The sequence below is a fragment of the Littorina saxatilis genome, linkage group LG12, assembly GCF_037325665.1.
Source record: "Littorina saxatilis isolate snail1 linkage group LG12, US_GU_Lsax_2.0, whole genome shotgun sequence".
NCBI classification, from domain to species: domain Eukaryota; kingdom Metazoa; phylum Mollusca; class Gastropoda; order Littorinimorpha; family Littorinidae; genus Littorina; species Littorina saxatilis.
Genome location: NC_090256.1, coordinates 60,401,641 through 60,415,089, shown reverse-complemented (window position 1 = coordinate 60,415,089; position 13,449 = coordinate 60,401,641). Strand labels below are relative to the sequence as shown.

Below are 13,449 nucleotides of genomic sequence, written 5' to 3'. Positions count from 1 at the left end.
AGAGAGAGAGAGAGAGAGAGAGACAGAGAGACAGAGAGACAGACAGAAAGACAGAGAGAGACAGAGAGAGAGAGAGACAGAGAGAGAGAGAGAGAGAGGAGAGAGAGAGAGAGAGAGAGAGGAGAGAGAGAAAGAGAGAGACAGAGAGAGAGACAGAGAGAGAGAGAGACAGAGAGAGATTGATTGATTGATTGAATTTTATTTTTCGAGGGAAACAGAATAAGCAATGTATACATGCTTTTTATCATCCGGCCCTCGCCCATTGAGGGTAACTCGATTAATAACAATAAGAAATAGAAGTTAATGTTTTAATAAGAGAGATAGAGACTCACTGAGAGAGTGTCACGTGTGCAGTGTGTGTGTCGTACAGTTGACCCTGTCTGTAATGAACACACAAGGCAGGAGAACTGACCACAAGTGTGTGTGTGTGCGTGTGTGTGTGTCACAGTGTGTGTGTGTGAGCCGAGAGAGGTGCTGACTTTGCATACGCCGCTTCAAAGTTACAGTACACGTATAGGCTACACCTTGCATACCACGTGAAACTGAAAGCTGAAGTTTGGTTAAATGTCTCCATTTATGCGTAACAAAAGTGAATATGAGTCACACCAAGTATCGAAGAATGACCAGGGTCTTAAACAAAAACGGCACTTCAGGTTCTCAACTTTCACATAAATTTGCATAAGGAAAACACTTGAGTATAACAGCACGGCGTATACACATAAACACGGCAAAAAAGACAGGTACATGTATCACCAAACTATGGCTCTGCTTGGTCACCAAAACAATGCCGAATTTTATTCACTGCATGGGTACGTGAGTTAAGTCCATTCTTCTGGATTTGCACCGACTTTTCGATGTACAATGTTTGTTGTGTTCACAGAAATATTTTATCTGGTACCAATGTACCAATGTACCAAAGTGAATACAAGTTTATTTTGAGCATTTCTCAAAATATAACAACAGATCACAAAACACATAAATACTGGACACAAAGATCATCTTGAAATACTGCATAAACTCTTTCTGGTTGTTAAATACAATGGGACCTTCCTGGATGATGAATAGTGTCCCTACATTGCAGGTGGCCTTTCATCACAGGGAGGTATATTTTGGTCAATAGAATTAATAGACAAAGGGACAACAAGTTGTGTCCTTTGCTGAGGGTGTCCTTTGCTGAGGGTGTCCTCGCATCCACTGAAATGTCCTCACATCGCAGGCCCTGTACTACTGCACGATCATCACACACTTGTAGTTGTAGTGTGTCGTTCAATGCACATGCAACCACTGTCATTTATCGTGTTTGAGATACTGAATAAAGTGTACGATCATAACACATTTTTGTAGTTGTAGTGTTTCGTGTGTCGTTTTATGCACAACCACTGTAACTTCTCAAGTTTGAGATAATAACGTTATTTTGATTTTGATTTTTGACTTGACACTTATGGTGCTACCGTATGTGAGCAGTTTCAAGTTAAAAAGGATGAAAGTGGAGAGAGGAAGATGTATTACAGATGTTTCACATCCGCCAAGGCCACCTGTGCTGCCAGTCTGCCCGCTGACCCCATCACTCCACCTCCTGTGGAAGAAAAGTATGATGTACAGTGGAACCCTTTGATCAAGACCACCAAAATACAGGACAATCATGCCTTGAAAGGGAAGGAGTCTTAAAATGGAGGTACATTTTTGGAACAAAAAACTCTGAGAAAGCAGGGTCTTAAAATGTGTTAAGTGAGGGTCTGAACAGGGGAGTTTCACAGTATTAGTGTCAAGTGATGGCTTACGGAACGAGGGGTAGACGTGATGTTATACAGACAAGGACTAACAAACACAAATGTAGTGAAAGGTGGAACGTACGTGTCTGCTTGTTGCATGTGTACAACTTGTTTGTTGGAACATACAGCGCCTATATTCTGTGTAGGCTAGGGCAAATAGATTGGGTACATTTCAGTCTTTTGTAAAAGTTTTAATTTCAAACAGAATGTATGCTGTGGTTATATTGCTGGAACTGAAGCAAAAGAGAAAGAGCTTCTTTTTTCCTGTAAAGAAAAAGTTGTTGTTGAGTGTACTCGCATACTGAGAAGGTGACCCCCTTACGATAACGACCACTTGTCTACACTGACCACCCCAAAGGATCGCGGACAAGTGTTTTTTTAAAATAAATTATTGTTTTATAATATATACAGTTGAACCTGGCTGTAACGAACACCCAACTGAGGCAGGAGAAACCACAAGTTTATGGACAGGTGTTTTTTTTTATGGAAAGATGAATTATATAGGAACATACTCCATCGGGATCCTTTGGGATTGTTGCAATGGGCAAGTAGTCTTTTTCAAGAGGTGGTCACAAGGAATGGTTTGATTGTAATTGACTCTTTCATATGTGATAAGGTGGAGTGGAAGGGGGAAGCGTTCAAATGAGACGCCAAGACAGAGGTTGATCTAACATGTCTCGGCGTCTCATGTGAATACTTCCTGGCCTATCCCCCCTTCCATTCCACATTATCACAAATGGCGCTGCGAGCATAATACGAATTAAGCAATCAGCATGTAAACATTCAACCAACCACGACACAGCAACTACAAGTACAACAAAGACATACGGTGATACACACATGGTCGCCTCACGGGGAATAAACGGGACAGGGATTGGCAGAGAAAAGCAAAGACAGTGGCCGTGAAATCTCCACACGGCTACACATAGAGACCACCTGTCTATAGCAAACACTTTTGCTGGTCGTTACAGACAGGTTGGACTGTATTACAAACCAGGATGAGCTCCGCTTCCGCAGATGTAGAGGCCTGCTATGGGACAGCGATAATTTGACACCAAGGGTGTTGGTCTAGCCAGGTAGAGCTGATCTAGTGACATTGCACCATGGAATATGTTCTGAAATAAAAATAACACAACATTGAAGCTAATTATTTCATCTGTTCATTGCACCATGGAATATGTGCTGAAATAAAAGTGACACAACATTGAAGCTAATCTTCTTCTTGTCGTTCGCCAATGCTAAACTTGGAGTCCAGCTCTGGTAATGAAGCTGGTGGTATTGAAGCTAATTATTTCATCTGTTCATTGCACCATGCCCATGGAATATGTGCTGAAATAAAAATAACACAACATTAAAGCTAATTATTTCATCTGTTCATTGCACCATGGAATATATGTGCTGAAATAAAAGTGACACAACATTGAAGCTAATTATTTCATCTGTTCATTGCACCATGGAATATATGTGCTGAAATAAAAGTGACACAACATTGAAGCTAATTATTTCATCTGTTCATTGCACCATGCCCATGGAATAATGTGCTGAAATAAAAATAACACAACATTGAAGCTAATTATTTCATCTGTTCATTGCACCATGGAATATATGTGCTGAAATAAAAGTGACACAACATTGAAGCTAATTATTTCATCTGTTGGGCGGGGATGTAGCTCAGTCGGTAGCGCGCTGGATTTGTATCCAGTTGGCCGCTGTCAGCGTGAGTTCGTCCCCACGTTCGGCGAGAGATTTATTTCTCAGAGTCAACTTTGTGTGCAGACTCTTCTCGGTATCCGAACACCCCCGTGTGTACACGCAAGCACAAGACCAAGTGCGCACGAAAAAGATCCTGTAATCCATGTCAGAGTTCGGTGGGTTATAGAAACACGAAAATACCCAGCATGCTTCCTCCGAAAACGGCGTATGGCTGCCTAAATGGCGGGGTAAAAAACGGTCATACACGTAAAATTCCACTCGTGCAAAAAACACGAGTGTACGTGGGAGTTTCAGCCCACGAACGCAGAAGAAGAAGAATTTCATCTGTTCATTGCACCATGCCCATGGAATAATGTGCTGAAATAAAAATAACACAACATTGAAGCTAATTATTTTGTCCGTTCATTATTTGTTTTTCCGTTTACTTCAAAGTTCACGAGGTCGACGTATTAGTGACTGTTTCATTTCAATCAAAGCCAGTCCTTCCCAGGAAACGGTTTGGCTCACAGTCTCAGATCTGACCAGACTTTTACATTGTATAAGGTCATCCCTCCACTTGTTTGTTTGTTTGTTTGCTTAAACGCCCAGTCCACCACGAAGGGTGATATCAGGGCGGTGCTGCTTTGACATTTAACGTGCGCCACACACAAGACAGAAGTCGCAGCACAGGCTTCATGTCTCACCCAGTCACATTATTCTGACACCGGACCAACCAGTCCTAGCACTAACCCCATAATGCCAGACGCCAGGCGGAGCAGCCACTAGATTGCCAATTTTAAAGTCTTAGGTATGACCCGGCCGGGGTTCGAACCCACGACCTCCCGCTCACGGGGCGGACGCCTTACCACTAGGCCACCATGTTGCGGTATCCCTCCACTTGGACACCGCATACAAACAATTATAAAGTTATATAAGAAGGAGGGTTTGGATGAGTTTGAATGTAAATATAAACAAAAGAGAGAAACAGTCACTAGCTGCCATAACATTCATCAGTGCTTTACTCACCCCTCCTGTAAGTCCGAAAATCCTTTCAAGATCTGGCGGAGACAGTATATCTCTGTCGATGACGCTACTTTTGAAACCAGGTGCATAGTCTTCAATTGTGTCGAACACTGAAACGCAGAAGAACTCTGGTACAGCCTAATTATTTCAACGATCTACAAACAGAGGTGGTCGGTGTGTACTGATCGCAACAATTGCTGTAGAAAAACTGGAAGTAACACGTCCTTGAACTAGTTATTTTCCTCTGTTCTTGTCCTTCTTTGATAACTTTCTTAAATTCATTATATAGAAAATACCTTGCCTTCCGATTTATTTTGTTCACGAACTCTGTAAAATTACCTCAATGTTAAGACTCCATCCTTTTTAAGATCTGATTTTCTTAGATTTTTGGAGAACGGTCCTGAAAGGGGAGGTTCCACTGTATTAATATGCAGTCTATAGACGCAGGACTGGACCCTACATACAAACATTAAAATCAAAATAACAATGGAAAAACAAGACTCAACAAGATCTTGAACTAGCTTCCCACTTCTGTCATTTTCCTTCTGTGTTCATTATATTTTATGCTTAAAGAAAAAAATACATTATTCTTTACAGAAAGAAGCAGTTAGTACCTTATGAAAAGCTGGATTGAAGGGAATCCCTTCAATGCAGCTTTTCAGAAGGTACTGCGGGAAAGTTGGGAGCTATTTCTGGCATCCCCGTTTTCTTCCTCGTAAAAAAACTTACTTCCTCACTAAGAGATATAGTCTCTTGTCCTTCCTTTGTTTTTTACATTCTCAAGATGGTGCACACCTTCTTAAAAACACTCACTTCCTCATGCTGATAGGTCATCTCTGTTACAATCTTTGCTTCCTGGTAATAATGAATGCAGGCGACTCAAGTGGAGAATTATTTTTTTCCTGACCTGAATCAGCATACTTATTACGAGTATCATCATCCCAAGTGCGTCCACCAGCCAACGTGTATGGAGTATACTGGGTGAACAGTAACACGACATGTTTTCCTGGAGGTGCTATTGTTGGGTCCAAACTAGACGGTATCACCATTTCAATCATTGGTCTGAAAACAAAAGGAGTTAGCATTCGCCTTTAATAATATGAATGAGCAGCCATACATTTTTTGCAGGAACTTGTGATCCAAGTCATAATTTTCTTGTTTTTTGTTTTGGTTTTAATTGTACAAAAAAAACACACCCGTATTTTAGTGTCAGTATTCAAAATATGGTCACAATACATCAAGAAATAGTCGTGTAAGGCTTAACTAAAATACCAAAAAATAGTGTTCGTTGCTGAGGACAGGACACTCCCTGACGCACATGCCATTACTATGGAAAGGAAAACGAAAACAGTATATCACTGTTGTGAAAACTAAACGAAACCGATCTAAACAAAATGATCCCATAAAATACGCATACATGAAGGAGGACATTTTTGAAGGAAAATACAAAATACATTTTAATAGAATAAACGTAGATGATAAATAATAACATGAAATAAAACGAAAAAGAAAAAATGTACTCCTGAATTCTATCTGACATCCTTCCTATATAGAATTCAGAGTTGATGACCTTCTGCCATCGCTACAGGTGCCACAGAAGGGTATATTTTAACTAAAAGTGGGTGCATTTCTTGCAGGTGCACTTTCAGGGTTTTTTCATTTCGCTTTGTCCATTTTGGGAAGCGGCAGCAATACAGAATGTCAGTTACAGTACTATTAGTCATCAATTTCTGTCTGTGGTGTACTTTGCTTGTCCACTTAATGCAGAAGTTGCAGCACTATTTGGCATCCATTTCTGTCTGTTGTGTACTTTGCTTGTCCACTTAATGCAGAAGTTGCAGCACTATTTGGCATCAATTTCTGTCTGTTGTGTACTTTGCTTGTCCACTTAATGCAGAAGTTGCAGCACTATTTGGCATCAATTTCTGTCTGTGGTGTACTTTGCTTGTCCACTTAATGCAGAAGTTGCAGCACTATTTGGCATCAATTTCTGTCTGTTGTGTACTTTGCTTGTCCACTTAATGCAGAAGTTGCAGCACTATTTGGCATCCATTTCTGTCTGTTGTGTACTTTGCTTGTCCACTTAATGCAGAAGTTGCAGCACTATTTGGCATCCATTTCTGTCTGTTGTGTACCTTGTTTGTCCACTTTTAAGATCGATTAAGCAAACGTTTTGAATAATGAATGCATTTATCTCATCCATGTTCGAAACGACCATGTGCAGTACTGTTTACATTTCCTTGTTCTGGTAGTATTCTATTTTCAACCATGTGGAAGTCATTGTATGCGTGTGTGTGCGAGTGAGTGTGCGAGCGCGTGTGAGTACTGTTGTTAGTTTAGCATTGTTTTTTTTGTTTTTTTTGTTTTTTTCCTTTTATTGTTATATGTTTGTCTACCATAATTTACCATTATTATTTTGACATTATTTCAAACTTGTTACATGTATATTAAAATCGTCCGCCATATTTTCATATTTCATTTGCTTTTAAGAGTACGCTCATAACTTCCTAGCTTGTCACAGTTGTGCTCCATGTTGCTAATTTCATGTATGCGGCAATAGTACCAATGAAATTTATTAAATAAACTTGTTTAAACCATAGGTCAAGGTTCATGTGCGTGTTTCGTTTTGTCTAGGACTTCAAAACGTTCCATAAACTTGACCACTCTTGTTATTCTTGATTTTGGAACGTTAGCAGTCCATCTCTATCGGATTTCTACTTTCCAGAGGTGTTTTCCCTAGTACAGTGCATGTAACACCAGTCCAGATCCACCGGGTGCAGTTCCTGGTAGAAAAGAGATCACACTCAATGTTGTGCCCTACGCAAGACTGCTGTTAATTGATTCTTTCCATACCATCCCGAAGAAGGCAGTTACATGCCGAAATATTGATTTAAACTTGCCTAACCTGGTTACTGGTGTGTTTTCTTTTTATTTAAATGTTAATTGTTTAGTCTAGTTTCATTTTGGCAAGAATGAAGTAATTACACGCAGCCATGATCAAAGGAACGCTTTACATGATTACGAAACTCAGAAGCAGGTAGCACATGCGTTGAACAGCTAACAGCAGAGAGATACGATTTTTTTTTTACAGGTGTTGCAAAGTGTTACATGAATCCGAGAAAACCACCAGGGAATGCATTCTATGTATTCCCTGTAACCAAGACAAAAACCTCCATATAGCACACCAACAACCCCGTCGCCTCTCTTCCTGTGGCAAGGTGCCCTCCCTTTCCATCCTGTTAGCGAATAACCATTGCAGGTCCCTAATAGGCAAAGAACGGCCTGAGGGACAGGAACCATCATCGCTTCGCCATAACCTCCAGAAAGTGCACCTGCAAGAAATGCATCCGGTTTGAGTCCTATTAGACCCCTGCTGCAAAAATGCCACCCATACTTACTTTGTGGGGAGCTCTCCTCTCTGTGCGTCCAGGTAGGCGTCGTGGATGAGGGCGCTGTCCTCACAGTTTAGGTGGATGGTGCAGCGGTGGTGAGGCATGGGCTCCTTGTCGCGCACATTGGGGTCTGCAGTGAAGTTTGGGATCCTGTCCACTGCAACTGTCCAGACAATGCACACCAGCCTCAGACACTTGTCTTCACTGTTGGAAAGGTTACCACTAGATGATGCATCATCGTCATCATCATCGTCATCATCATCATCATCATCATCATCATCATCATCATCATCATCATCATCATCATCATCATCGTCGTCATCATCATCGTCGTCATCATCATCGTCATCATCATCACCACCACCACCACCACCACCATCATCATCATCATCATCACCACCACCACCACCATCATCATCATCATCATCATCATCACCACCATCATCATCAACTTTCTTTCTTTATTTGGTGTTTAACGTCGTTTTCAACCGTTCAATGTTATATCGCGACGGATCATCATCATCATCATCATCATCATCATCATCATCATCATCATCATCATCATCATCACCTCAATTCCTTCTCGTGGAACCCATCATGTCAGTCAGCACAGATCGGTCCAGACTTTTAAATGGGATCAGAGCATACTTTAACTTGGACACGTGCCAACATTCAACAGCATTACCGATGTGATCGCGTCCCTCAGTGCACAGATCCAGCGACCACGTGTGGAGACACCCAGCTCGCTAGTGACTGGCCTACGTCCAATAGGTCACGTGTAGCTTGACTCAATTTTTCAAAGAAAAGCAACTCAACCACAACTATTAAAAACCTGACAGCGTTATTTCCGGTATTCATCTATTAACCACCACTATATCACAGTATTGCTGAAGCACTCCATACAAAGATAAAGAGTGTTTTTTTTAAATTCATACCGTTGATTTTGGTCACTGGGGATGTGTAATCAACGTGTTCCATTGCTTTTCTGTGCTCTGCAGGCAAAACTCCCTGTCCAAGAAATTAGAATAAATATCAGCAAACATTTTGTCCAGTCTTATATTGTATGTAAAAGATCCAATTACAGAGTATGGATAGTGACCCATGAAAAGGCATACATAAATAAACACGAAAACGACCGCATGAATTATTGATCAATTCCTTAACAGTCTGCAATTTCGGGCAAAAAAGGCTATATATACTACAGTGGAATCCTCACTTGAAGACCCCCCCCCCTTCCATTGATGACTTCTCTCCTTTCTGTTCATAACCTCTTTTGTTACATTTAATTACATCCATTTTAGGATTCCCTCCTGTATGGGACCTGATTTAATCACATTTTTGGAGGTCTTGGAGAAGAGGGCGGGTGCACTGAATACTATTTTTTAGATTCACACAAAAACTTACCCGTGGAAGTAGGTCAATGAATGTGACCTTGGGTGTGGCATTTGACAAGACCAGCTTGGCCTTGACCTCTGTTCTGTCCTCCAGGACAACCCCAGTGACCTTGTCTCCTTTAGTTATGATTTGTGCAACAGGCTACAGACATACACAATTGTTACCTTCATTCAACCTGGATGACAAAATCCCCCCCCCCCCCCCTATAAAAAAAACCACGACATACAAAAAAAGCCAGAAAAAAGCAAGGGCAAAGCAAAACAAAACAAGAAGAAAATGCCCTTATGACTTCATTACTCAACACACTATGCATGAATCAAAAACAACATATTTGTTGCTCTTCTCTTCAAAATAATGTTCAAGAAAACACAGTTTCCATTTATTTATTTTTTTTATTTTATTTATTTTATGCAATTTATATCGCGCACATATCTCAACCACGGATTCAGGCGCAGGGATTTTATTTATGCCGTGTGAGATGGAATTTTGTACACAATATATCACGCATTCACATCGGCCAGCAAACCTCAAGCCTATTAGGGCGAGCATTCACCTTTCACGGCCTATTATTCCAAGTCACACGGGTATTTGGTGGACATTTTTTTTTATCTATGTCTATACAATTTTGCCAGGAAAGATCCTTTTGTCAATCGTGGGATCTTTAACGTGCACACCCCAATGTAGTGTACACGAAGGGACCTCGGTTTTTTGTCTCATCCGAAAGACTAGCACTTGAACCCACCACCTAGGTTAGGAAAGGGGGGAGAAAATTGCTAACGCCCTGACCCAGGGTCGAACTCGCAACCTCTCGCTTCCGAGGCAAGTGCGTTTACCACTCGGCCACTCAGACCAACTTATTGACCAGAACTTGACCCCATTTTGACCTGTATCAATCCATGTAACTATTCAATCCTAAGAATATCCAACAAATGCAATCTTGTCCCACCACCCTGAACCCAACCCCCCCCCTCCCTCCCCATCCCCCAATCATCACCACCCCTCCAATAATGAAAAAAAAAAGAGCAAAACCTAAATGTTCATTTTATCCACATACAGCCGGCCATAAATCCAAAACCGGCCCATTACTATGACTCACTCATTACGCACATGAGTCCAAAAAACAATCCAAGCTGACCTTGTCACAGAAAAGTTCAGCACCATGATCCTGTGCACAGTTGGCGATGGCTTTCGACACGGTGCCCATGCCCCCCTCCACGTATCCCCACGCCCCCTTCACACCCTCCAACTCCCCCATCACATGGTGCAGCAACACATACCTGTCAACAGCATTGAAAACAAAACATATCTCACATTGTTCACCGTCATACTGACTGAAAATGTCAGCGCAACGATTTTTTCTGAGGTTGTTTCCTTTTTTTAATTCAATTTTGGAGGGGTTGCGGTGTTTTGGGGATAAGGGGATGACTTCTCCTATCACATGGTGCAGGAGTGGTGGGGTAAATTTGTATTTGTGGGATCTTCTTAAGATTTGATAACCGCTAAGTGGATTGATCTCAAAATAATCACCATTCTTTCAATAAGTGACGGCAATAGACTGACGCCGAAGTTCGGAAAGAACACCGGCACGGTTGGCCTAATTGTAAGGCGTCCGCCCACTGAGCGGGAGGTCGTGGGTTCGAACCCCGGCCGGGTCATACCTAAGACTTCAAAATTGGCAATCTAGTGGCTGCTCCGCCTGGCGTCTGGCATTATGGGGTTAGTGCTAGGACTGGTTGGTCCGGTGTCAGAATAATGTGACTGGGTGAGACATGAAGCCTGTGCTGCGACTTCTGTCTTGGGTGTGGCGCACGTTAAATGTCAAAGCAGCACCGCCCTGATAATTATGGCCCTTCGTGGTCGGCTGGGCGTTAAGCAAACAAATAAACAAACAAACAAATCGGAAAGAACTCTGTCGGATTTGTATGGGTTGGATTTGTATGGGATGTGAAGAGTGAATACTCTTGCTTTTATTGAGGCAAACTTTCAACACTTGCTCCGTGTCCACGGGATTCAGACACACCCTTCGCTAGTAATGGCCTTTCATGTTTTCAGATATATATATATATAGACTCGGAATCGAGACGAGGGTGGTGAGGTGGTTTTTGGGTGGTGGTGGTGTGTGTTAAACTGTTTAATGTGTGTGTGTGTGTGTGTGTGTGTGTGTGTGTGTGTGTGTGTGTGTGTGTGTGTGTGTGTGTGTGTGTACAGCAGTTCGGAGAAAACTGGACAGATCTTCATGAAACTTTACAAAGACTCTTCCAGATGATATCCCGAGGCATATTTTGTTTTATTTGTTGAAAAATGACTTCGATGATGTCATAATCATTTTTTTCACAAAAGTTGGGGCGGCACTGTGGCGACCTAATTTTTTTCTCCGTCAAATTGCTTAAAATTTTGGTCAAACAATCTTTGACGCAAATCAGACTATGGGATTTCATTTCAGCTCGGAATGAATTAATTATTTTTCCAGTACAATTCTAAAAAATGGCGAAGCCTTCAAGGCTCACGTAAGAAATCGACAAACAGTAACACAAACTCAATCACTCAGTCACACATACACACACACACAGTAAGCATAGGTGACACTGTGCAAGAAAGCGAGACACTAGATCTAGATCTGTCTGTCTGCATGTAGCCTACTTACAAAGTTACAGGGACACGACTGCCAACTAGTCTCGGCCCGCACAAAAAAACAATGACCGAGACGTTCAGTAATTCCTTCGCGTGACGTCTAACCCTCTTACGCCATAATGTGACGTCTTCAAATGACGAAATGTTAAAGTTTCTACCACAGACATACACACGCACGCACGCACGCACATACGCACATACGCACGCACGCACGCACGCACAGACAGACAAAGTTACGATCGCATAGGCTACACTTACGTGAGCCAAAAATGTTGAAGATATGAAGTATCACTTACGCACTGCCAGGAAGCAGAGGACTAGTCATGGCACCAATCACAGAGTCTGTGGCCAAGGTGGCTCTTAGCGGTTCTGACTCAAACCATTTGTTCAAGACCTGCAATCACCAAACAGTGGCAGAATGATATATCATTAAAAAAAAGAGATAAGAAGTATAGCAAAGAGAAAAAAACATTAAAAAATGCTTGGTATTTCAGTCAAGGTAAACAACGCTGAAATCTATGTATAAAAAATAAATTTAATAAGAAGTAATTCGGTCAACAGATCTGAGATGTAGAAGTTTTTAGCATTTGTCTGGGTGGCTTTTTTTTTTTGGGGGGGGGGGGGGGGGGGGGTCATCCTATAACGCAAGCTTCTCCATATATCAACTCATACACTCCTGGAGATAATTCGTAGTGTGACACTTAAAACAGACAGCTTAAAGTGTCTATCGTTTACAAGTATCCTTCAACATGTTCACATTATGTCGACATTTCCACTGATCTGCAAATAGAGTTGATCTGTCTTGAAAGTTGCCCTGACTTTCTTGGTTGTTACTTAAATATATATTTAAATGTACAATGTAATAACACATTTAATAGATTGTGTACCTTCTGTCCAGGTGCTGTCATCAAATCATAAAAAGCTGGTAAATCGTTCCCAAGGTGTGACGCTGAAAAAAAAATGAAAAAAATATGGGGAGACCTAGGGTATTGTGCTCAAGAAATTGCCCAACTGGCTTGAAACCAGAGGAAAGCCGGGTCGGACTGTTTAAAATTGACGAATTTGAGAAAGAACTCTGCCGGTTTTTTTTATGGGTTATTGAAGAGTCGCTTTCTCTTCCAGAGAAGCTCTCAGGCAAGCTACACCTGACATTGCAGGCTTGCCTCAGTGTTTCTATGTCAACTATAGGGAAAGCAACTCTTCCAGAGAAGCACTCAGGCAAGCTACACCTGACATTGCAGGCTTGCCTCGGTGTTTCTATGTCAACTATAGGGAAAGCAACACTTCCAGAGAAGCTCTCAGGCAAGCTACACCTGACATTGCAGGCTTGCCTCGGTGTTTCTATGTCAACTATAGGGAAAGCAACACTTCCAGAGAAGCACTCAGGCAAGCTACACCTGACATTGCAGGCTTGCCTCGGTGTTTCTATGTCAACTATAGGGAAAGCAACACTTCCAGAGAAGCTCTCAGGCAAGCTACACCTGACATTGCAGGCTTGCCTCAGTGTTTCTATGTCAACTATAGGGAAAGCAACACTTCCAGAG

The 13,449-nt window shown here is 41.8% G+C and overlaps 1 protein-coding gene across 2 annotated transcripts in view; it reads right to left on the bottom strand.

Annotated features, from left to right (window-relative positions):
• Positions 1-555: 555 nt before the first annotated feature.
• LOC138982433 (pyridine nucleotide-disulfide oxidoreductase domain-containing protein 2-like) overlaps positions 556-13,449 on the bottom strand; it is an 18,602-nt gene continuing 5,708 nt past the window's right edge. The window contains exons 7-16 of one of the 2 annotated variants that reach the window (XM_070355713.1): positions 12,793-12,854; positions 12,202-12,299; positions 10,410-10,551; positions 9,284-9,415; positions 8,815-8,887; positions 7,886-8,042; positions 5,395-5,549; positions 4,491-4,597; positions 2,767-2,887; positions 556-1,576 (exon numbers count right to left, since the gene is read on the bottom strand). In XM_070355713.1, coding sequence (XP_070211814.1) covers positions 1,506-1,576; positions 2,767-2,887; positions 4,491-4,597; positions 5,395-5,549; positions 7,886-8,042; positions 8,815-8,887; positions 9,284-9,415; positions 10,410-10,551; positions 12,202-12,299; positions 12,793-12,854 — 1,118 coding nt within the window. In that variant the 3' untranslated portion in view covers positions 556-1,505. Of the gene's footprint in view, positions 1,577-2,766; positions 2,888-4,490; positions 4,598-5,300; positions 5,550-7,885; positions 8,043-8,814; positions 8,888-9,283; positions 9,416-10,409; positions 10,552-12,201; positions 12,300-12,792; positions 12,855-13,449 lie in introns of those variants that run through there. The other variant, XR_011460868.1, reaches the window with a different exon arrangement.